The 25,011-nt window shown below is 37.8% G+C and overlaps 1 protein-coding gene across 1 annotated transcript; it reads left to right on the forward strand.

Annotated features, from left to right (window-relative positions):
* The first annotated feature begins 1,313 nt into the window (after nt 1-1,313).
* Nucleotides 1,314-24,405, forward strand: slco3a1b (solute carrier organic anion transporter family member 3A1b). The gene is made up of 10 exons (XM_059535162.1): nt 1,314-1,777; nt 4,668-5,127; nt 12,020-12,118; nt 12,270-12,530; nt 13,715-13,879; nt 13,998-14,196; nt 14,425-14,560; nt 20,557-20,729; nt 20,845-20,909; nt 22,037-24,405. The coding sequence occupies exons 1-10, from the start codon at nt 1,640-1,642 to the stop codon at nt 22,411-22,413; spliced, it is 2,073 nt and encodes a 690-aa protein (XP_059391145.1). The 5' UTR covers nt 1,314-1,639; the 3' UTR covers nt 22,414-24,405.
* The last annotated feature ends 606 nt before the right edge of the window (nt 24,406-25,011 follow it).

Consider the following 25,011-nt stretch of genomic DNA (forward strand, 5'->3'; position numbering starts at 1 on the left):
ACTGTAGGCTACCTTTAATATAGGCCTGTGTGATCATTTGGTCAGAAGCTCATACATCCCAAGTTTGGCACATTGCTCTCAGGGGACACATACTGAGGGTTATTTCTAGTCTGGAAATAATCAGTTTGACATTACAGAAACTGCACTAATTTTAAAAACTAAAGCTGTTTTTTTTTACTCTTGATAGAACCCTTTTATTATAATATATTTTAATATAATAACTTTATTATGATAAAGTTATTAAAGGGTTAGTTCAGCCAAAAAATTTAATTAAGCCATAAATTACTCACCCTGAAGTAATCCTATGTGTATATGACTTTCTTCTTTCACATTAATTCAGTTGAAGTTATTTTAAAAACTGTCTTTGATCTTTCAAGCCATTCGATGCCACTCAACGGGTGTTGCACACCATCGGTCCATGAGAAGTTTAATAAAAAGCTCATCCATTTAAAAAAAAAAGTCTCACATGGCTCTGGGGGGGGGATTATGAGGTCAGCTTTGCGCATGCCCTGCTCAGAACGGAGAAAAACAGAAACAAAACAAAACAAGGGTCACTAATTAGAAGTACAAAACGAGGATTGGTAAAGAAGAATGTCAGAGGATTTCAATAAGCCAAGAGGAGACTGGTTTTCCTTTGCTAAAGTAAGGAAACTTTGCTTCCTGTTAAAAACGCAACACTGACCTCATATCGTCATTCCCCTGGAACTGCTTCTGTTTTACAACAGTGAGCGCAAACTAGATTAAAGGGATTATTACATTTTGAATATGGATATTTTTGTTACAAAAACTCATCGATTTTCTACAGAAGGCCTTTGTTCACCCCCCGGAGCCGCGTGAGACACTTTTTTTTTATTATGGATGTGCTTTTTATTAAATTTCTCATGGTCCGATGGAGTGCAACACCCGCTGAGTGGCATCAAACGGCTTGAAAGATCAAAGACAGTTTTTAAAATAGCCCTGACTGGATTCGTATGAAAGAAGGAAAGTCATACACACCTAGCATGACTTCAAGGTGAGTAATTTATAGGCTAATTTTCATTTTTGGGTGAATTAAGCCTTTAATATAATCTGCCAATGTGTCTATCTATCTATCTATCTATCTATCTATCTATCTATCTATCTATCTATCTATCTATCTATCTATCTATCTATCTATCTATCTATCTATCTATCTATCTATCTATCTATCTATCTATCTATCTATCTAATAGCTGTGTTTGTGGGAGGAGGAGGAAATAAAGAGAGACAGTAGAAGGGGAAAGGAGAGCGAGGTCATCATTTGGTGCAGGCTTTGGTGTGGATGAAGACACGGAAGACTCACTGTAACCCTCTCACGTAACACCGAATCGCAGTTTCCGTGTCGGTGATGTTCATGGTTATTAATAGGCTGCCGTGGTCTTCCGTCGGTTCCTTGGGACCATTCAGATTATCAGATCATACGTGAGTGCGCAGTTTTTTAGGTGACAGTACTAAGGACGTTCAAGATTAATTTCATACGATTTAATTCGAAGGCGGACCGGAACCGGAGGCGATGTTAATGGAGCCGCGCACGTCTCGTTGAGGATCCGTCTGCACTCGTCCTAAATGGTCACCTTCTGTCTGAGCCTGTCTTTCTGCTTGCAGCAGTCCGCATCAGAGGATGTACACGGAAGGAAGCACGCCAGACACTGAGCCAGACGAGTGCCAGAAGAAGACATCATGCTTCTCCAACATCAAAATATTCCTCATATCAGAATGTGCCTTAATGTTGGCACAGGGCACTGTAGGAGCCTATCTGGTGAGTCGAGCCATTGACACACGCAGCTCATACTGCGTACGTATGTATGTGGATGACATTGAATGGTGTCCGGTGCGCATCGCTTATATTTTCCCTAAAGCGATAGAAATAAACAGCATCGTGAGGTAGAGGGCTTCTTGCGTGTGTGTGTATCGCTACTGCTTTATTTCCTTATGATTTAGAGGCGCTATAATGAAAAATGATCATCAGACCAGTGAATGGCCCAGTGGTCAAACACATCTCTCTCTTTTTTCTGCATTATGTGCCATCAGTGGTTCCATGACAAAATAAGATAATCTCAACGAACGATTACCTTATTTTATCTTTGAGCCACTTACAGAAATATGTCAGAATGATATCAGATATGTCAGAGCAATGAGATATGGCAAGCCTTTTTTGCATATATTCCTTAACAAATTTTATTTTACTGTTACTGTATAGTACTACTAATTTTCTAATTACTACACGTAGAAGTAATCTGACAAGTACTTTTTTCAATTTCTCCATTAACTTTCCAATTAGTGTCTAGGGCTAGGTCCTGTGACTGGTCACTATATAGGGACAATATTACTCTGGAAAAGTAAATAAGTATTTTAATTATTTCTTACCTTTTTGCATGTTTATAACAGTTTTAATAATTTTTTCATTTTAATTTTATATTTTGTTATTAGGGTGACTCCTTGTTTTTTGGTTGAAATCCGGTAGGGCTGATGGAAAATAGACTTTTGCTAACTAATGCATTTACAGTCATGTTTAAATTTATATGCACCATCTCTGATTAAAATAAATAAATAAATAAAACAGAACAGAAAAAGGATTGCTATTACATTTTATTGGGGGTCTGATTCCAATTCCATTTTATTGGGGGTCTGAATTTTTTTTTAATATATATAATTATTCAAGTAGCCTAGCTACCATTAGGCTATATATTCTAGTTTTCTAGTATTCTAACTATATATAAAAAAAGAAAAAAGAAAACATAACTAGGGAAGAAATGGCACCAACGCGTCCACAATAGGAGTTCATTCATCACGTTCATGAGCATTCAGGTCTTTTTTTCCAGATAGCCTTCAAGTCGTTATATTAACATTATGTTTTATAAATAACTAAGCGTATTCTATCTAAAATAAATGATGAGTTAAATCCCATTGATTTAAAACCTGCTATGAAATGCGTCACTTCTGGTCACCTGTTCAAAATAGAAATGCAGAACATTAATACCTACTGTCGTATAGGCTACATAACGTTATAATGAGAGCACTATTGTAAAAAATGTTTTGCTGACGTTTAATGTTAAAGGGTTAGTTCACCCAATAATCAAAATTATGTAATTAATGACTCACCCTCATGTCGTTCCAAACCTGTAAGACCTCCGTTTATCTTCGGAACAGAGTTTAAGATATTTTAGATTTAGTCTGAGAGCTCTCAGTCCCTTCATTGAAGCTGTGTGTACGGTATACTGTCCATGTCCAGAAAGGTAAGAAAAACATCATCAAAGTAGTCCATGTGACATCAGAGGGTCAGTTAGAATTTTTTGAAGCATCAAAAATACATTTTGGTCCAAAAATAGCAAAAACTATGACTTTATTCAGCATTGTCTTCTCTTCCGGTCTTCCGGCTCGGTGTTCATCTTCAGTTCTCTCTTCACAGCAGTTCAGTCAGTGTACTGTTTGAGTACATGAATTACTCCAGGATATTGGTTTTTTTTGAACTCAGAGGGAGTGTCAGCCACATTAAAAAAAGTTAACAGCTTAAGTCATTTGTGGATTAATGCGTATTGGAGACGTGAACCGTTTCAAACGATTCAGTTCGATTTGGTGAACTGGTTCAAAAAGATCTGGTTACATGGAATGATTCGTTCGCGAACCGGATATAACTACAATGCAGAGTTTTGAACTCGCTCACAACAGACACAGAAGAGAAGACAATGCTGAATAAAGTCGTAGTTTTGCTATTTTTGGACCAAAATGTATTTTCGATGCTTCAAAAAATTCTAACTGACCCTCTGATGTCACATGGACTACTTTGATGATGTTTTTCTTACCTTTCTGGACATGGACAGTATACCGTACACACAGCTTCAATGAAGGGACTGAGAGCTCTCGGACTAAATCTAAAATATCTTAAACTCTGTTCCGAAGATAAACGGAGGTCTTACAGGTTTGGAACGACATGAGGGTGAGTGATTAATGACATAATTTTGATTATTGGGTGAACTAACCCCTTTAACTATCTTAAAACATTATTTAACCAGTTTGTTTCTGCGGGCGTCTGTTACACATTTTCTCTGTGTGTTAACGTCAGTAATAGGCTGCGTTTACACTTGGCATTAACATGGACCTGTATCCGGATGTTGTCCACATACATATTAAAAAGACAAGTGTAAACGTGCTTCTGATATGAATGTTATCCGATCAGCATGTACTGGTCCAGAGGTAGTCGAGGAGGACGCATTGTGATCGGATCTCAATGTAACATTAATGTAAATGCAATCCAGCCATCGTGTCTGCATTCGCAGCTCGACGCCATACAAAACCGCCGCCTTTCTCGCAAACTGTCATGTAGGATTGGGAGTGTATTGATATCATTGATTAGCATTTTTTTTCATAGTCATTTTAACAGTTTGACAACACTCATATGGATGTTTATATTTGATTTATACCTTCAATAAAGCATCTATGTTCTCAACAAAATCTCACCAATCTATGTTGAGAGCCATAAGCCATGAATTAAATTATTAAATTTATATATATATAATAATAATAATAACAATAAATTATTGTTAGTTGTGAATATTGATTTTTTTTTAAATAAACAGACAACTATTGATTTGGTGTCAGTTCTAATGTGCATACAGCTTTGTAACAGAGTTTGTTTCTTTATATTTTAGGTCAGTGTCCTCACCACGCTAGAGCGACGTTTCAACTTGCAGAGTGCTGATGTGGGTGTGATCGCCAGCAGTTTTGAGATTGGCAACCTTGCCCTCATCCTATTCGTAAGCTACTTTGGGGCCAGGGCCCATCGGCCGCGGCTGATTGGTTGTGGGGGCATCGTGATGGCGCTGGGAGCGTTACTCTCAGCGCTGCCTGAGTTCTTGACCCACCAGTATGAATATCAGTCTGGAGAGTCACGACCTGTGGGACAGGGAAAGAATGTGTGCTCCAATACCAGTCGAGCAGGGCTCTCTGATCCTGGTTACATCTGTGGGAATAGAACCAATACCAACATGATGTACCTGCTGCTTATTGGAGCTCAAATGCTTCTGGGGGTTGGAGCGACACCCCTGCAACCTCTGGGAGTGTCTTACATCGATGATCACGTCAGACGAGAAGACTCTTCCCTTTATATTGGTGAGAGTTATTTGCACAACCTTCCTGTGTTATGTACACTACCTCAGCCCTATCAGTAAGGCTAAAGTGCCCTGATATCATCATAATTGTAGATGACAAACCTAGCCAGTAGCACATTTATTTTACTGCTAGGTACTTCCTAGTGAAAAAAAAGTAATAAATTTATTTTATACTATAGTGAAAATATATTAACATATTTACTGACATATAGCTCAAGACTTACTTATATAAAATGATAATTAAACTATCTGGAGTACTACTTGTGCACAATGCACATTTCTTAATATTAAGCCTAAAATGTGTTTTAATGTCCCTATTAATGAGGATTGTATGATATTGAATAATATCAGCCTTTAAATGCAAGTTTACATAAAGGATACTTGCAGTAGTTCCACTTAAGTACAATCAGATATACTTCAGTATATCTTTAGTTGGACTTCAGCACTACTTGTGCACAATTAAAGTGTATTTAAATTAGTTGTTCCAATTTAGCAGACTAGCAGGCGAGTTTAGTACTAAAAGGGCAGGGTGTTTTTATTAAGTACATTAATATGTAAATGTATTTGTAGTATACTTAGCATGAAATATATTTCAAATACATTTTAGTAAATTGATTTTTCATTAGGGCTACATTAGGGAAACATTCATGCATAATACACTTTGGGGCAGCTGTGGCCTAATGGTTAGAGAGCTGGACTAGTTACCAGAAGGTCGCCCGTTTGAGTCTCGGTGCTGGCAGGAGTTGTAGGTGGGAGGGAGTGAATGAACAGCGTTCTCTTCCACCCTCAATACTCATGGCTGAAGTGCCCTTGAGCAAGGCACTGAACCCCCAGTTGCTCCCCGGGTGCTGGATCTATAGCTGCCCACTGCTCCAGGTGTGTGTTCAGGGTGTGTTCACTTCTCACTGCTGTGTGTGTGCACTTGGATGGGTTAAATGCAGAACACCAATTCCGAGTATGGGCTACCATATTTGGCAAATGTCACGACTTTCACTTTTCCACTTAATTTTGTTCTCTTACCTTAATAAGGACCAGAATTATTAGTAGATCTATGGGTACTTGGTGACCAGGGGTACTTGGATTTTGAAAGTGATTTTATTAAACTATTATATAAAACCTTTATTAAAATAATTAAAACTATGAATTATAATTATTGCAATAATAATTATAATAATATGAAATATTAATAATAATAATAAGTTAGTTATTAGTTCATATTAGTTCATGATAGCTATTGTTAAAAAATGTAAAGTTTTATCAAAAAATAAAAGTATTGTACACTGTTGGTTCATAATACCTAATATACAGAACATTATTGTAAAATGTTACAGATTAATAATTCTGAACAGACTTTTTTGCCTTAATCTGTTTTAATACTGTTTTAATACTGTTTTAGCTCTCCTTTTGTATTTGAACCAAGTGCCATGGCAATCACCAGCATGTACACTAAACAATAGGAAACACTGAACTAGAAGTGTAATAGGTTGGACCTAGAGTTTGTGTTTGTAACCACAGTAGCCTGAGAAAGACTTTTTGGATATCTCTCTCAATATGTTTTAAGAAGCTGTATTTTAAATACTACTTGAACCCCTGCGAAAGCATCTGTAAATGTGCTGGTCAGGCACTAAAAGAAACACTACAAAAGTACTGTTGTTGTTTTAGGGTATATCATGTAGCAGTACCGTCAATATCCTGCCATTGCAGCAATTAAAGCACTTACTATTATTAATGGTTTATAAGCCACAAAAGGTTGTATCCTTGCATCCTGCATCTTGCAGGACTCTCTGGCAGAAAGCCATGAAGATATACAAACAGCATAGATATTGTATATGGCTGGAATAGCTATAGTATAGGTTTGCAGTAAACTCACTTGGGACATTTGCAAGTACCAAGCTTAAACCCATTGGTTTAGTGTAGTGCGCCACTGTCTTAATCTCCTGTTGCCATGATGTTAAGGAGTAAACAAGAAGCAATGATGGCCTTCGGTGCCTGTTACTTCTGCTATGAAGCTAATGTGTGCTGGCTGCTCTGTCATCCCTCAGGCAGCTCACTCTCCCTCTCTTTCTGTTATTCTCACTCTCTTTCTTTCGCATGACTACAATGATTCTCCATACATTTGATATAAATAAGGAACAGATTAACCCCAGATTTTAATCTGTTTTAAAAATCTCCTGAAATGAAACCCTAGCATGGAAATTGATCAATGTATGACTGTTATAGTTGAGTAGTGTTAAGAGGCCCAGAAGATAGTTGAGAATGTCTGTGGGTTTGCATGTGTGTTTTTTTTACAGCATTTACAGCATGTCTTCTTTTTCTGCAGTGTTTCTGATGTCTTTGCATTGAGCTGACTTGTCTGTCTTTGAGCATTAATGTCTGTGCAACCCATGCAAGCTTCTTTCTCCCTTCCTTTTAATCCTTTTTAGCCTTTAAACTTGACGTATCTCTTATTTAAGCAAAATATAAACTAGCATAAACATGAATATCCTCTTTGGAGACAGACTTTGGTGGGCATGGTGGAATCAAGTTATTTAGCTGTTTGATTACAGAGGCTCTGGTGAAGTGAAATGCATTTGGTGTCATTTGCAAAGGCACAAGAAGAAAGGCCCATCTGTTTTAAGTGAATTATCCAGGATCTGTATTTATACTGAATACCAGAGTAAGAGAACTGATCTAGGATTACATTCTCTTGTGAGGGGTAACATTGCAAGATGCTTAATACATTTTCATCCAGGCTAATGGATAAAACTAAAACGGTTTTTAAAGATCAGAGTAAATATACAATTAAAGGTCATGTTACATGCCTTTCTCCCTTCTTAACTTTCAGCAGGTTCATTCTTTCCATTGTAAAGACCTGTTTACACCAACGATGATGACTGTATTGGTAACTATATAGTTTTAATAATCATTCACATCATCATCAATCATTCACAAATTGCATATTGTGGACTGAAAATACATATTTTTGAAAAAGGGTTTCAAAGTGCAAATATTTGAAAACACCACCATTAGCGTTTCCGTGTAAACACCCAAAACAGGAATCTTTGAAAATGGTGAAGTCATGCACATGCATAGTACGTGCTAGATATGTAGACATGCACAGTACTTGTTGATTTTAAAGGCAAGTGTGAACAAACATATACAATAAATGGCAGAGTATATAGTACTGTTGTTGCTGCTCAAGAGTTTGCTAACACTTCTTCAGCAAAGTGTGGATTTACTTGACCAATATTACAACCAACAGCAGAGACGCATCATATACGACATATAATCATCACTTCCCTACAGGTACTGTTTACAACAAGGTCACAGCACCAACTACTGGCCTGGCATTCATAATACAGCATTTTTGGTCCTTTTTGCAGATATGTGTGAATGCGAATCATTTTGATAACGTTGTCGTGTATACGTGAAACTTTTAAAAAATGAAAGGGAAAAACATTTCAGTTTATGACTACGTCGTTGTCATGTTAATGCAGCATAATTCAATGAGCATAGTAAAGTCCACACCACAACTACACAATAGTGACACAAAAACTATATCGTTGGAACATACCTTTCAAAACTCCCGTTTTTCCCCGGGATTCTCCAGTATTTGACCATTCTATCTCGCTATCAACCTGTTTAAATATTTTCCTGTATTTCTTCCATTATTTAAAATCTTTCTATAAAAAATCCCACTGTTTGTTTTTATGTTTGCTACATTCGCCTCTGGTAAAACTCCCATAATTTGTATGGCCCAAACATAGAAATTATGTTTCTTCTATACTGGGCTTCTCTTTGGCCCAGATCTCATTATATCAATAATCATGTCAACATATTCCAAGGTTGTCCAGTTGCCAGACCTTGTATGAAATGCATCTTTCTCACATGATCGACACATACAAAATGCAACCCATTTGTCCCCTCAACTTGCCAACCTACAGCCTAGTGATGCTATTGATATCTGCGCAGAAAGTACAGTGGGAAGGAAACAAGGATCACTGGTAGAAATGGGAGGAAAAGACTCAAAAAGGTGGTGCTCCAGTAAAAAACAAACAAAATACACATGTAAACTGAGATATAGCTTACACTTCAAAAGTCTATGGTTTAATTGATTAAATATGAGCGCTGCAAGTTTCAAAATCATGTGCTGGCTGCCTTGTTTATTGCAGTTACTGGGGAAATGGCTATATTCCTGGCGAAAAGTACCACCTGCTGGCAGAGAATGAATTTTCATTTTTTAATAACAGCCGATCAGAATACTATTTAAAGAGCTCAAGCAATTATAGCAGGAAAATGACAACTTATGATTAACAAAACATTAATGTGTGTTGGTGTGGACACTAATAGTTATCGTTTATGGTGTGAATGTGCATTAAAGGGGTCATATGACGTTGCAAAAAAGAACATTATTTTGTGTTATTTGGTGTAATGCAATGTGTTTATGTGATTTAAGGTTAAAAAAAAAAACTTTTTTTTTCCACATACTGTACATTATTGTTTCTCCTCTTTGCCCAGCCTTTCTGAAACGTGTCCAATTTTACAAAGCTCATCGTTCTGAAAAGCGAGGTGTATGCTAATTGGCCAGCTATCCAGTGCATTGTGATTTACTGATTTATTGACAAAAACAATAAAACCCATTATAATGCGGCATTAGTTGCATCCAGTGGGGACATAATTACTGATTATAATGACTTATACTGTCTTTTTATGTGTTGCATTCCATATCGCGCTGCGTAAACATAAAACCATGTCTGCATTTGTGATCAGCAAAAACGACAAACAACAAACTTCAACAGTTACTCTACACTCCTCAAAACTTGTGTTTGAATCATCAGTGGCAAATCATTTAAATATAAAAACACTTACAGACTGTGAGTCAGAAGCAAAATGTGCTGCACACATCTGAATATTTGGTTTGAACTGTTCTAGAACATTGTTTGTAAATACAGCTTATCCACTGATTTCTAGCTCTTTTGGAAGGCCAAACAAAGTAGCTTCCACAACGAAACAGCATCTCCACTGCATGGTACCAGTGGCAACAGCAAGAATAAAAGTTACGGCTTATTTTTTTACGTGAACATTTGGGAGAGGTTATGCAAATCTTCCCACATCATGATGTAGACATGTGGGGGCGTGTTAGAATGAGCCATTTTAGGTGGGCGTGGTTGACTCAATTTATTCCTGTTCATACAAACACAACTGGCAACCTTTTGCTTCTGTTATTAAATGAAGTCAAAATGGTCTCAAAGGATCTTAGTGATAACATTACAGTGAAACAGTTGCAGTGTTTGTCTAAACCGATTGTTGTATGCCATACTGCTGTATGCATCATTTTTTCAGTTTTTGCCCCCATTTTTCATAAGCTGAACTCAAAGATCTAAGACTTTTTCTATGTACACAAAAGGCATATTTATCTCAAATATTGCTCACAAATCTTTCTAAATCTGTGTTAGTGAGCACTTCTCCTTTGCCGAGATGAACTACGTATATTTGTTTGTGCTAAAGTGGAACTATTGCAAGTAATACTTCAGGTACACTTTAAATATTTTGCATTTAAAGACCAATATTATTCAAAGATCATACAATCCTCATAAATAATTACAATAAAACACATTTTAGACTTAATATTAAGAAATGTGCATTGTGCACAAGTACGCCAAATTAAGTTTAATTCTCATTAACTATGCTTGGTGTGAAATAAATGTCTTTATGTATTACTTATGTATTAAATGTATTACTTTTTTTACTACGGATTATGCATTAAATTGATCAAAAGGGACATTAAAGACATTTATGATCTTACAAAAGATTTATATTTTAAATAATTGTTATTTTAAAGAATCCTAAAAAAATATGTAGTACAGTTTCCACAGAAATATTAATAGCACAGCTTTTTTTAACATTGACATTGTAAGAATGTTTCTTGAGCACCAAATCAGAATTTTAGAACGAAAATTCTGTTTAGCCATCTCAGGAAAAAATTCCATATAAATATATATTATAACAAAAAATATATAGTGGTTATTTAAAAATTAACTGATTTTATTGTAGTTTTGTTCAGATGAGTGCAGCTGCAGCACATGGTGCAAATGCAAATGGTGAGCATAAGATATTTTTTCAAAGACATTACCAAGCCTAGACTTTTGAATGGTAGTGTTTTTATTTGGTAAGTAGGCATGTAATGCATAAGAGAATGAACAGTTGGCCATTATCGCAAAATAATCCCCTTCAGGATGAAACAAGATTATCCCATCACCTGTGTCTCATTATCTCTCACATTAATTTATAGAAGTATATGGCTTTTTATGTACTTCAATGTTCTCTGTTAATGAATATGCTGTGCTGCTTCTGTGTCTGGACAGATAATTACTCGCCGAAGGGTAGAACATCTGATGGTACAACCTGTACCAACACATGCACAATCTATTTGTTGGCCTCTACTCTTTTAGTACTCCCACAAGATATGATAATCAACAGAGAAATGTGTGTATTATCAGCTTTTCCATAAACGCATCAGGTGCCGGTTATTGCAGTGATGATGTAGATTATGTAAATTAACTTTTTCACCCAGAGAATATTTAAAATGCACAAAATAACTAAATGAAATGGTTCTTTTCCTTTGGGCTACTTTAGGTTCTCTTTCCGAACAGAATATGATATTTGAATATTTTTCCTTCTGTAATAGTTCTAATAATAAACTCTAAAATACTGCCCTAAACAGAGGCTATTTACTGTACATAAGCAGCTAGATTATTAGTGTAAATGCCTTGTTAATAACTGAAGGGTTTGAGTCAAGGGTTTTTGAATGAATTTCATTTAAGTGAAAGACAACAGTTTAGCCAAGGCAGCATGTATGAATACACTTTTCTTAAATAACTTATTTAACTCTAGTCTTTGGTATTGCATTACAGGTATCTTATTCTCTACACTGGTGTTTGGACCAGCCTGTGGTTTTATTCTTGGCTCTCTGTGCACCAAAGTTTATGTTGATGCAGTCTTCATTGACACAAGTAAGTGCCGGCATCAACAATGGACACAAAATGACTTTTGTTATTTTTTTTGTAAGTGGTTTTAGATAAAGGCAGGCTGTTAAATCAATACATGTAATGAAACACGGTGTCTCAGTAAATATCTCATCAGATCTCTGTTCGCTCCTAACAGGCACGCTGGACATCACTCCTGACGATCCGCGCTGGATCGGTGCCTGGTGGGGCGGCTTTATCATCTGTGGCCTTTTCCTCTTCCTCTCCTCGCTTTTCATGTTTGGGTTCCCACAGTCGCTGAACGAGCCTGGGGAGGGCCCGGGGGGCGAGAGTGAACAGGCCATGCTGCCTGCTGAGCTGGTGCAGGAGTATGAAGGAGTTAAAGCCTCAGATGACCCAGAGATCAACACTGGCCTTACCTGCTGTCAGCACCTGAAGGGTGAGAGAGAGGACAAGACAAAATGAGTCTAAACACACACAGGTCATGCATAAGGCTTTATAGGCAATCATACATAAAATAAGTAATCATTTTGTTTGATATGTCATTGCTGTCAGTTCATTATTTATAGTAGTTTTAGAACAAGACTCATCTCTCCAAATGCTGTAAATAGATTGTAAAAGGGACTTTTAAACAGGGGTTTGGGGACCCTCCTAGAGAGAATAAATAAAATCCTTCTATCGATCTATCTATAAATCAATTCTCCAAACTGCTTGTCCTTTGTACATTTGTGGGGATGCTGTAGACAGTTAAATATTGTATTATAATGTAACATTTACATAAAAATGTGTCAAACAGAGCATTTTAAAGACTTTAATATGTTTAATGCAAAACACATTCATTTTAATTCCTATTGTTTTATCACAGTTAATTGAAGATACATTTTTTTTATCTTTATAAATACATTTCAAATAAAATATTTTTATGTAAAATATAAAATGGTTTATAAAATTCAAAACTTAAGTACATTTTTACAAGGTTCTTTATAATACTACAAGGCCAGTCATTCAAGTCCACCTGAAATCAAAATTGACCATATTTTCTTTGTTTGCCTAAATTGATCGTTTTGTGGTGAACAATTCATCCATGAAAGTCAATCCACACAAAAAAAATGTTTGGCTTCGTAATCTTTAATGAAAATCTGAAAATGCCCCTCCCCTCTGCATTGGAGGACCTTCCCTGATGACGTAGGTTTGACGATTTGGGTGTCTGCTTAGCATCCGTAACCACGCCCCTCCAACTGACAGTAGACAGGCTGCCTGTGTGTTTGCTTAATCAAGACAGATTCGACATAACGATCACCTACTTTTCTAGATCCAATCAGGTGCTAGTTGGAAAATAAAGCCACGGCCACTTTTTTCCTCATTTAGTATTCTGTTTCTCTCAGAAATACATCACTGGAGAAAAGTCATTTGCAACTTCCGGTTCACACTGACTTTTGGAAAGTGTTGTCTTTATTGTATTATGCTTAATATTTTCTTACACAGTTCAAACTGATCTTTAAAAATTTAAAAAAAATAAACAGCTCTTGTTATATTTTAATAAAAGGACCCCTCAAAAGAGGAGCATCAAATTTGCATATCCTTTTTTCATACAAAATTTAAACGAGTCTAATTTCTTCCCAGTTATCCCTAAGGTGACTAAGCATCTGCTGTCCAACCCGGTTTTCACCTGTGTCATTCTCGCTGCCTGTATGGAAATCGCTGTGGTGGCTGGATTTGCTGCCTTCCTAGGGAAATATCTTGAGCAGCAGTTCAACCTCTCAACGTCCTCTGCTAATCAGCTCCTTGGTAGACAAAAACGGAATATTTTTAAAGCTGCACAAAAACATCCAACTTATAAAATGCTGTTTCATATGAAATCCCTGCAAGTAACTGAAAGCTGCCTATCAAATCTGTGTGTTTTCAGGTATGACAGCAATCCCCTGTGCTTGTCTGGGCATTTTCCTGGGTGGCCTCCTGGTGAAGAAGATGAATCTGTCTGCATTAGGGGCTATTCGTCTGGCTATGCTAGTCAATATCATCTCTACAGCCTGCTACGTCTCCTTCCTTTTTCTTGGCTGTGATACGGGCCCGGTCGCTGGGGTTACTGTTGCCTATGGCAACGAGTGAGTAGAGCGCGCTTCACCATAAAAGCCTCACACAAATTTTTAATGATCCACAACAATTGGCAATAAATACAGACACTCAGAGTATAAACACTTTAGTGTTCACATCACATAAGCAGTAAGCTGAATTAGAGCATTAATTTTACAGAGGATCAGACTCATTAAACTATGAGTTTGAAAGGGAACATGTGGTCCTTCTTTCATCCCTTATTCATTCTCTCTATTAAGGAGTCTAGGTTCATGGGAGCGGACAGAGGCCACATGTCTGTCAGGCTGTAATTGTTACACGTCTTCTCTAAGCCCCGTCTGTGGCTCCAACGGTGTTACCTACCTCTCTGCCTGCTTGGCTGGCTGCACTAAAACCGTGAGTCTCCTCCCACATCCATTCATATTCATACAGATCAATAAACTCAGACATTCACCTGCCTCCAGGGGACATTGAAATAAGAACTCTTAGGAGCATGCTCATTTTTTTCCACTTTTAGATAAACAAGTTCCCTATAAATCCTGTTTCCACCACTGAATAAAAATTAAAAAAGGTAACTGCAACTTTTTAACTCACAATTCAGCCATTTTTCTCAGAACCCCAAGTTTATATCGCACAATTCTGACTTTATAACACGTTTGAGACTTTACAGGTGCTTCTCATTAAATTAGAATGTCGTGAATAAGTTCATTTTGTTTTTAGCAATTCAACTCAAATTGTGAAACTGGTATTAAATAAATTCAATGCACACAGATTGAAGTAATTTAAGTCTTTGGTTCTTTTAATTGCGATGATATTGGCTCACATTTAACAAAAACCCACCAATTCACGATCTCAACAAATTAGAATATGGTGACATGCCAATCAGCTAATCAATTCAAAAAAACATGCAAAGGTTTCCTGAGCCTTCAAAATGTTCTCTCAGTTTGGTTCACTAGGCTACACAATAATGGAGAAGACTGCTGATCTGACAGTTGTCCAGAAGACAATCATTGACACCCTTCACAAGGAGCCACAAACATTCATTGTCAAAGAAGATGGCTGTTCACAGAGTGCTGTATCCAAGCATATTAACAGAAAGTTGAGTGGAAGGAAAAAGTGTTGAAGAAAAAGATGCACAACCAACCGAGAGAACTGCAGCTTTATGAGGATTGTCATGCAAAATCGATTCAAGAATTTGAGTGAACTTCTCAAGGAATGCACTGAGGCTGGGGTCAAAGCATACAGATGTGTCAAGGAATTTGGCTACAATTGTCGTATTCCTCTTGTTAAGCCACTCCTGAGGCGTCTTACCTGGGCTAAGGAGAAGAAGAACAGGACTGTTGCGCAGTGGTCCAAAGTCCACTTTTCCAATGAGAGCAAGTTTTGTATTTTGTACATTTTGTATGGAAACCAAGGTCCTAGAGTCTGGAGGAAGGGTGGAGAAGCTCATAGCCCAAGTTGCTTGAAGTCCAGTGTTAAGTTTCCACAGTCTGTGATGATTTGTGGTGCAATGTCATCTGCTGGTGTTGGTCCATTGTGTTCTTTGGAAACCAAAGTCACTGCACCTGCTTACCAAGAAATTTTGGAGCACTTCATGCTTCCTTCTGCTGACCAGCTTTGGAGAGACCAAAAATGCAGATGAGCTGAAGGCCACTGTCAAAGAAACCTGGGCTTCCATACCACCTCAGCAGTGCCACAAACTGATCACCTTCATGCCACGCCTAATTCAGGCAGTAATTAAAGCAAAAGGAGCCCCTACCAAGTATTGAGTACATGTACAGTAAATGAACAAACTTTCCAGAAGGCCAACACTTCACTAAACATGTTTTTTAAATTGGTGCTATGAAGTATTCTAATTTGTTGAGATTGTGATTTGGTGGGTTTCTGTTAAATGTGAACCTAAATCATCACAATAAAAAGAACCAAAGACTTAAACTACTTCAGTCTGTGTGCATTGGATTTATTTAATACACGAGTTTCACAATTTGAGTTGAATACAGGGAAACAAAACGAAATTTGCACAACACAATAAAAAATAGTCGCAACACAACAGAAACAAGTCGCAACACAATTGAAACAAGCCACAACTCAACATTAACAAATGGCAACATAATGAAATTGTCATGACACAAAGAAAACAAGTTGCAACACAATGGAAATAAGTTGCAACACAACAGAAACAAATTGCAACACAAAGGAAACAAGTTGAAAAACAACGGAAACAAATTGCAACACATCGGAAAAAAGTTGCAACAACGGTAACAAGTCACAACACAACAAAATTTGCACAACACAATGGAAACAAGTCACAACAATGGCAACAAGTCGCAACTAGGGATGGGCAAAATCGGTACAGTATAGTATTGTGTTATTGTCCGCGGCAATACTGTATTGATACACGGATGACAAGCATCGGTCTTTTATTATACTATTTGGTAGAATAATAAAATACATTTCTTTAGAGCCCACTAGATGGTGCTGTTGAGATTTTTTCATGGGGTCAGCTGGGTCACCTTCTGTATGCAGTAAGTTAGTAAAATAAAGATGGCACTATTGCGGAAAGTTATCAGGAAAGCCTCGTCCACATTTAAATGTAAGACTATGTTTTATTTGCTTAAAATTTAACAGTAATTGCTGAAGGGTCTGCACAACTTTTTTTTGTACAAGTTCAAGTTCTGTTGTTCACAATACCTGTAGTAGCACAGCAGTGCATACAGAATCAGAATCAGAATGAGCTTTATTGCCAGGTATGTTTACACATACAAGGAATTTGTTTTCGTGTTAGAAGCTCCGTAGTACAACAGAATGACAGTGACAGAACAAAAAACACATAATAAAAGAATAAAATACAAAAAATACAAATAAGTAGGTAAGGAATGACAATATACAAATTGACAATTGTATGGCAGGTATATTACAAAAAGCAGTTATGTATGTACAGTTATATTATGTGCAAAATTTAAGTGTACACTAAGTATGTGTGTTAGATAAAAAAGTATATTTGTATATAAATATAAATAGTGTAGTGTAGTGTGTTCCACAGTCGTTATCGATTGTTCATTAGATGGATTGCTTGAGGGAAGAAACTGTTCCTGTGTCTTGTTGTTCTGGTGCTCAGTGCTCTGTAGCGTCGACCAGATGGCAACAGTTCAAAGAGGGTCTGTGCTGGATGTGAGGGGTCCAGAGTGATTTTACTGGCCCTTTTGCTCACTCTGGATAAGTACAGTTCTTGAATATAAGGGAGGGTTGTACCGATGATTCGCTCAGCAGTTCGGACTACCCTTTGTAGTCTTCTGAGGTCAGATTTAGAAGCTGAGCTGAACCAGACAGTTACTGAAGTGCAGAGGATGGATTCAATGATGGTGAAGTAGAACTGTTTCAGCAGCTCCTGTGGCAGGATAAACTTCCTCAGCTGGCGAAGGAAGTACAACCTCTGCTGGGCCTTTTTCACAATGGAGTCAATGTGAATGTCCCACTTCAGGTCCTGAGCGATAGTGGTGCCCAGGAACCTGAATGACTATACTGCAGTCACAGTGCTGTTCATGATGGTGAGTGGGGGGAGAGCAGGGGGGTTTCTCCTGAAGTCCATGATCATCTCCACTGTTTTGAGCGTGTTAAGCTCCAGGTTTTTGAGAGTGCACCAGACAGCCAGCTTTTTAACCTCCTGTCTGTAAGCAGACTCGTCACCGTCCTGAATGAGGCCGATGAGTCGGTGTCATCTGCAAACTTCAGGAGCTTGACAGAGGGGTCCTTAGTCGAGCAATCGTTAGTGTACAGGGAGAAGAGCAGTGGGGATAGAACGCAGCCCTGGGGAGCTCCGGTGCTGTTTGTACGGGTGCTGGATGTGAGTTTGCCCAGCCTCACTAGCTGCTGCCTGTCTGTCAGGAAGCTGTTGATCCACTGACAGACGGAGGTGGGCACGGTGGGCTGAGTTAGTTTGGGCAGGAGGAGGTTTATACAAGACATTTTCCCCCTTCCTGTAAGCGTCTTCTTTGGCCTGACGTAGCTGTCTGAGTTTTGCAGTGAACCACGGTTTGTCATTGTTGCAAGTTAAATGAGTCCTGGTAGGAATACACATATCCTCACAGAAACTGATATAAGATGTTACAGTCTCTGTGAGCTCGTCCAGATCGGTGGCTGCAGCTTCAAAAACAATCCAATCAGTGAGGTCAAAACAATATTGTAAATCCTGCTCTGCTTCATTAGTCCATCTTTTTACAGTCCTTAATACAGCTTTAGCTGATTTTAGTTTCTGCCTGTAGGTCGGTATAAGATGAATCAGGCAGTGATCAGAACGTCCCAAAGCTGCTCGTGGAACAGAGTGATATGCATCCTTTATTGTGGTGTAACAGTGATCCAATATATTACTGTCTCTTGTGGGTCTGTATTTTGGCAGTTCACGGGAGAGATTGGCTTTATTAAAGTCCCCAAGAATGATTAAAACAGAGTCCGGGTGTTGTTGTTCTGTCTCCGTGATCTGATCAGTGAGTTTCTGTAAAGCTGTGCTCACGTGCGCTTGTGGAGGAATGTAGACACTCACCAAAATGAACGAGTGAAACTCCCGCGTTGAATAGAACGGCTTGCAGTTGACGAACAGCATTTCTAGATAAGGACAGAACATCTTCTTTAACACAGTTACATCTGTACACCACCGTTCATTGATGTAAAAGCATGTCCCGCTGCTGCGCGATTTCCCCGTTGATTCTGCGTCGCGATCCGCTCTAAACAGCTGAAAGCCCAGCAGATGGAGCGCGCTGTCCGGTATGGGGTCATTCAGCCAGGTTTCCGTGAAACACAGAGCAGCAGAGTGTGAGAAATCCTTATTTGTCCGAGAGAGCAGAAGGAGTTTGTCCGTTTTGTTGGGTAGAGAGCGGTGATTTGCCAGATGGATGCTAGGCAACGGCGTTTCGAAATCCGCGCTTCCTGAGTCTGACGAGCGCTCCCGCTCACTTTCCCCGTTTGCGCGTCCTGAAGCGTTTGATCAGTGCCGTCGCTCCTCCGATAACAACGCTCAGTAAAATGTCTGAATAATTTAAATCCGGTAAAAGATCTTGTGGTGTGTTCTGCTGAATGTTCAGCAGTTCATCCCTGGTGAAACTGATTGCAGGAATATAACTAAAGACAAACAACAAAGGACAAACTAACAAAAACACAAAAACAACTGCAGAGTAGGGGTGCGCGATAAATATCGTCCGATAATTAATGCGCATCTCGTCAGTAAAGCCGGTTATCTAATCAGCGGTAAATTCCATCAGGTGTGTGATTTCACATAGAGCAGCTGTTACTTCACGGAGCCGTTGTTAACTGACTAGCTGCACAAATAAACGCTGATAATGAACGTGGATTTGCGCAGCTAGTCAGTTAACAACGTTATTCAGTTATTTCTCTGCGTGAGCCCTGAACACCAGAACACCGCGGTGCTGAATTGGGCTCTTTTACACCTTTTTGTTTATTCAAACTGCGATTTGTTTTTGTTCGTTCAGGTGCAGGAGGGACTTCGAGGAGAACTTCGCAGAAGAGAGCTCTGTTCAGTGTCGCTGTCCGTGATACGTTTGTGATACTCTCTCATCACGTTTGATGTGGTAATTTCACAGTAGGTTTAAAGACTTGTTCTCGCCCCCTACAGATTCGGCTTGGTATACATCCGCGCTAAAATATCAAGGTGAAAGTCATCATAGCTTGCTTAGTATAGACCCAGCTCTCAACCCAACTTTGAGAATAGATTAACGGCGATATCTCACATTAACGCAGCACGTTAACGCCGACAACGGCCCACCACTAGTTAAAACAGATGTTGCCAAAGTTTCCATTTGGGTACATAATTTGAAGATAAAGGAAAAAGGTAATAAATTACAATATATCGCAATATATTTTAAATCACAAGAATATTGTATTGTGATACAAGTATCGTGATAATATTGTATCGTGAGGCCTCTGGTGATAACCACCCCTAGTCACTACATAATGAAATTGGCACATAAGAATAGATTAGAAACAAGCTACATCACAACGGAAACAAATTGCAACACAACGGAAACAAGTCGCAACATAACGAAATTGGCACAACACAATGGAAACAAGCCACAAAAACAATGAAAGTAGTCCTATGCTTCGTGTTGTGCACTACTGGGCCACCATAGAAAATGGTATCAGAATTGAGTTTTTATCCATCAGTTCTATATTTCTTGCAATTGTGTTTATATCTCACAGTTGTGAGTTAATATAACACAATTCTATGAAATAGGTCAGAATTTTTTTATTCAGTGGTGGAAACGGGCTTCCAAATCTTTGGTTGTTTTTTCTCTTGATGGTCGCCTGGAAATCCCCAGAGCAGCGCTTAAGATCCATCATGAAATATGCACCAGATCTGCTCTCCTTCCTCTCTTTCTCAGAATCTGACAGGCTGTAAGTGCATTGCCCATGGTGACGGACCTGGTACAGCCATGCCGGGGAAGTGCTCCAACCCAGGCTGTCAGCAGGCCTTCCTCACCTTCTTAGCAGTTGTGTGCGCATGCAGCATGATCGGAGCCATGGCCCAGACTCCATCCGTAATGATCCTGATCAGGTAATGCTGCTGATATCCTTTGAATTTTTTTTTTTTTTAATGAGTCTTAATCGGTCAAATTGTCATCTGCACATGAACTATAATGTACTAAAGCATCAGTTGTTGTTGTCTGTAGAACTGTGAGCCCAGAGCTGAAGTCATATGCTCTTGGAGTTCTCTTCCTGTTGCTCCGACTGCTGGGTAAGATATTTGCATAACAAGTAACACCTACAGTGTCTCTGCATGATAATTTTACAATTTGTTTACAATTATTTCAAGCTTGCATCTTTATATTAAAGTTTGGTTACAGTACACATACACAATACACACTACCAATTAAAATTTTTGAGTCTGTAAGATTCTTTAATGATTTTGAAAGAACATTTATTTAGATTGATCTAGAAGATTTGCTCTAGACTGCCAGAAAAAAAAGAAGCTTTTTTGCATATCCATATTTTATCCAAGTTTGGACTGCATAAAAAAACAACAACAACAACATGATGTGATTTTTCGAATCTGAATCAAATCACATTTGGAGGTTTGAAATGCGATTCCAGACAGGTTTTTACAGATGCATCTCAGTCTAGATGCTCTGGCTGCTCAAATCAGATTTCAAATGGTCTTTTGTGTCACTTAACGCAACATACAATGATAATGTCAAAATCAGGGACAGAAATGCAGAGGAGGATTCATATAGTGACTACATCATTGAACACAAGTTTTCTTGTGCGACAAAGAAGTTCTGCACCACAATGAAAACAGGTTGCTTATTTGGAGAGCAAGATAAAGCACCTCCATTTTTTCCCATCCCGTTTGAAAGCCTTGTCACATACGTGGGTACACCTATATTACCAAAGCAACCCATGCAGATAGTCTGGTTATGTCTGGATACACAAATCTGATTTGATCACTGGCAATTAATAGTTAACTTTTCTTTTAATATATTTTTAATATAAGCGGAATTTTCAGCAGCCATTACTCTAGTCTTCAGTGTCACATGATACTTCAGAAACCATTCTAATAAGATTTGGTGCTCAAGAAAAACAATTATTTTCATTGTTGGAAAACATCAGTGCTTAATATTTTAGTGGAAACTGATACATTTCATAAGGATTCTTCGAATAGAAAGTTCAAAGAACAGCATTTATTTGAAACCGAAATCTTTTGTGACATTAACAATGTCTTGAGGGTTACTTTTGATGCGTTCTTGCTAAATAAAATTACTTGGAAACTAAAAAATCTTGAATGGTGACAAATTTGTCCAATAAGTATTAAATAAGTATACTGTACTTGTTTTTAATAAGTCAGCCATGCTTTCCATGTTCCAGGTTTCATTCCTCCACCTCTGATCTTTGGCATGGGGATTGACTCCACCTGCCTACTTTGGAGCTCCATGTGTGGCATTAAAGGGGCCTGCATGCTTTACGACAACATAACCTACCGTTACCTTTACGTCAGCATCGCTATCGTTCTCAAATCCAGCGCCTTCATCCTCTATGCCGTCACCTGGCAGTGTCTGCGTCAGAACTACTCCAGGTACATAAAGAACAGTGAGGACTACCTGACCCCAAGCCAGCTGTTCACCTCCAACCTCACCCTGGACAATCTGGGCAAGGACATTGCACAGAAACCTTCCAGCCGCACCAAATTCATTTACAACCTCGATGAACACGCCTGGAGCGAGAACATGGAGTCAGCCATATAGTCCCACCCCAAAGAGTGCCAGCCGGCCTATATGCACATGATCATTTAGTCTCATATCACTTCTATTCAAAAGAAAGTCCATATATACTCAGATTTCTGCCCATTTCCGCTGCCTGGGAAAAATAGGCACTCTTTAACATATCCAGGGTGTTTTGACTAAACAGAGCCAAATGAATTCGACTGTTACTGTAGTCAGGACTTGTATGATATGTGGAGATGAAACGCATCCATTAGGGGATGTGCTAGGTTCCAGTTCCAAAACTGAACAATTAATCTTCCTTAAGTCAAAACTAGCCCCAGCTTACATATACAAGCACCTTTTTAGGTTTCATTTTGAATGGTCTTTTTAGTATTTTTTTAAGAAATGTAAAGAATATTAGCATATAAATTCTATGAGATATTAGCTAATACATTTACTCGAATATTGTGAGGCTATGGAAATTTTATTGGTCTATTTTTATGGAGGGTCTTAGAAAGCTTGATGTTATTACTTGATATCTCCTCTGTACAGGCATTAAACTATTAAAAACATAGATACAAGTGCAGAGTTCACACTTCATGTAACCTATTAATCAACCTAAAGACATAATAGTGTACATTTTAGGCCCATGTCTGTAAAAAAAAAAAAAAAAAACGTATAGCTTGAATAGACAAAAGGTTCATTAGTTTTGTGATGCTTCGTTATTTGTCACCTGCAGAGATTTAAACTCAAGCAACATGCAGCATTCATCAATAGTTGTTGTTATCAAGCAGAGGACATTGAAGGATGGAAGGATGGATTTATTTCAGTGCATGGAGGTATTGCATGTCGATGCATCAGATCAGGCGCATGGGAATCTTAAGAGATCAATTGTTTTGGTGAAGGTAGACATTACCCTTCTATTACTCCAGCATCTTCTTAAGTGGTGTTTTATAATAGTATTACGGCACCTTATGTACTTTTTTCTTCCAATCTGTCATCAATATGTTCAAGGAAATTCGTTCGGAAGACCAAATGCTAGGATTAACAAAGTTTTACAACAGTACGTTGTAAAACTTCGTTTTCATTAATGTTGCAATATACGAAGCAAGTAAATAAACAAAAATTATTTATTAACTACCAAAACGTCAATCCGAGTTACATAAAATAAACAAAACTAAAAAAAATGACTTATTTCAAACATTTTTGTATGACATTGGACCTAAGAATTTGTTTAATATACTCATGAATTATTTTCTATGCTTTTTATAAAAAAAAAGACAAATTAAAAAAAAAGAAATAAATTAAAAAAAAGAAAGAAAAAAAAAAGGACAGGGAGGTGGTAGGTCTATGGTAATGTAATAAAGCTAAATGCTTTTTATAGAAAAAAATGATTTGTTTTTCCTGCTGCTTTTCAAGGATGGTTTACTGGATGCAAGTACACTTAAGAGACCCACATAGGGCAAACCCCAAACCCAAATGTAAATGGCTTCCCCAGCACATTATTTTAATGCACTGCAATATACACCGAAACGCTTGATTGCTTGAATGTTGAGGCTAAGGTCAATACAAATGGGATGATATAAGAATGATGTCATTGTTTATGTAATCATTCCTCTCTATAGATAATTAATTGCCGTAAAAGTGCCAAAGTGATGCCATTTAAGTGTTCTGAGTTCTCTCCGAGAGGTTTTTCATAATGCTGGAACTGTATATTAGCGCGAGATGCTTTATTGTATTGTATGTAGACATATGTGATATCTTAAGCAACCTTGTACATAGTGACATTTAAGTCTATTCTCTCCAGAATGTAGAACATAGCGATGCTTTAGGCTTTTATAGGTGATGTTACAAGACTTAACTTTGGAAAAAACATATATTATTGTAAAATGCATATGGAGATTAGGTTATGCTTCCAGAGGAATGTTGTGGTATATTTTTCTACCCATGTCTGTATTATGAGGCTTATGTGTAATGACCATAAAAGGTGTACAAATTAAAAAATAATTACATGAACATCTATCTGCACTAAAACATTGTCTCTGCATTTTTATTATGAAATGCTGTTATTATGAAATACTCTGTTGACCAAGCAAAGGTCTCTGCACATAATGCATGTATCACAGAACAGGATTATAGCAAATGAATATGAAACTGAATTATTTACAAGCACCTTTGAGCTTTCGGAAGGCTGTCTTCAGATTATGTAATATGCTGCTTCACAACATGTCTAGATGTATCTTGCACTTGTTTTCTATCTGAAGGCAAACAGGACTGTTTCTGCATTCTTTTTTAAAACCCCAAAGTCATTGTCATAGATTTTTTTTTTGCTAATATCACATACCACACAAATGTGTTGAATAAGTGCAGCATTTGTAGGTTGCTCTCATTTATGCATACTATAATTATATAGCTCATACTGGATTGAAAACATTAACCTTGAAATATTAGTTTTAAATCCATTCTGTAATCCGCCAATTATGACTCTAAAAATACACACAAATATATTTACGTTTGATTTAAATCGGTTTTCTTTGCTGAAAATCTAAAAGGCTTTACTTGGTTTTTACAATTGCTTTAAACAGGCACCAATACAGAACACCTTGCAGTTATTCATTACTTTTTCATTGTGTTCTTGCT

The sequence above is a fragment of the Carassius carassius genome, chromosome 3, assembly GCF_963082965.1.
Source record: "Carassius carassius chromosome 3, fCarCar2.1, whole genome shotgun sequence".
Taxonomy (NCBI): Eukaryota; Metazoa; Chordata; class Actinopteri; order Cypriniformes; family Cyprinidae; genus Carassius; species Carassius carassius.

Bases quoted from the DNA above. Each gene is read 5' to 3' on its own strand.
- slco3a1b (XM_059535162.1), top strand. From the start codon at position 1,640: ATGTACACGGAAGGAAGCACGCCAGACACTGAGCCAGACGAGTGCCAG. The intron at 5,128-12,019 runs GTGAGAGTTATT...ATTGCATTACAG, and splicing joins AGACTCTTCCCTTTATATTG to GTATCTTATTCTCTACACTG. The intron at 14,561-20,556 runs GTGAGTCTCCTC...TCTCTTTCTCAG, and splicing joins TGGCTGGCTGCACTAAAACC to AATCTGACAGGCTGTAAGTG.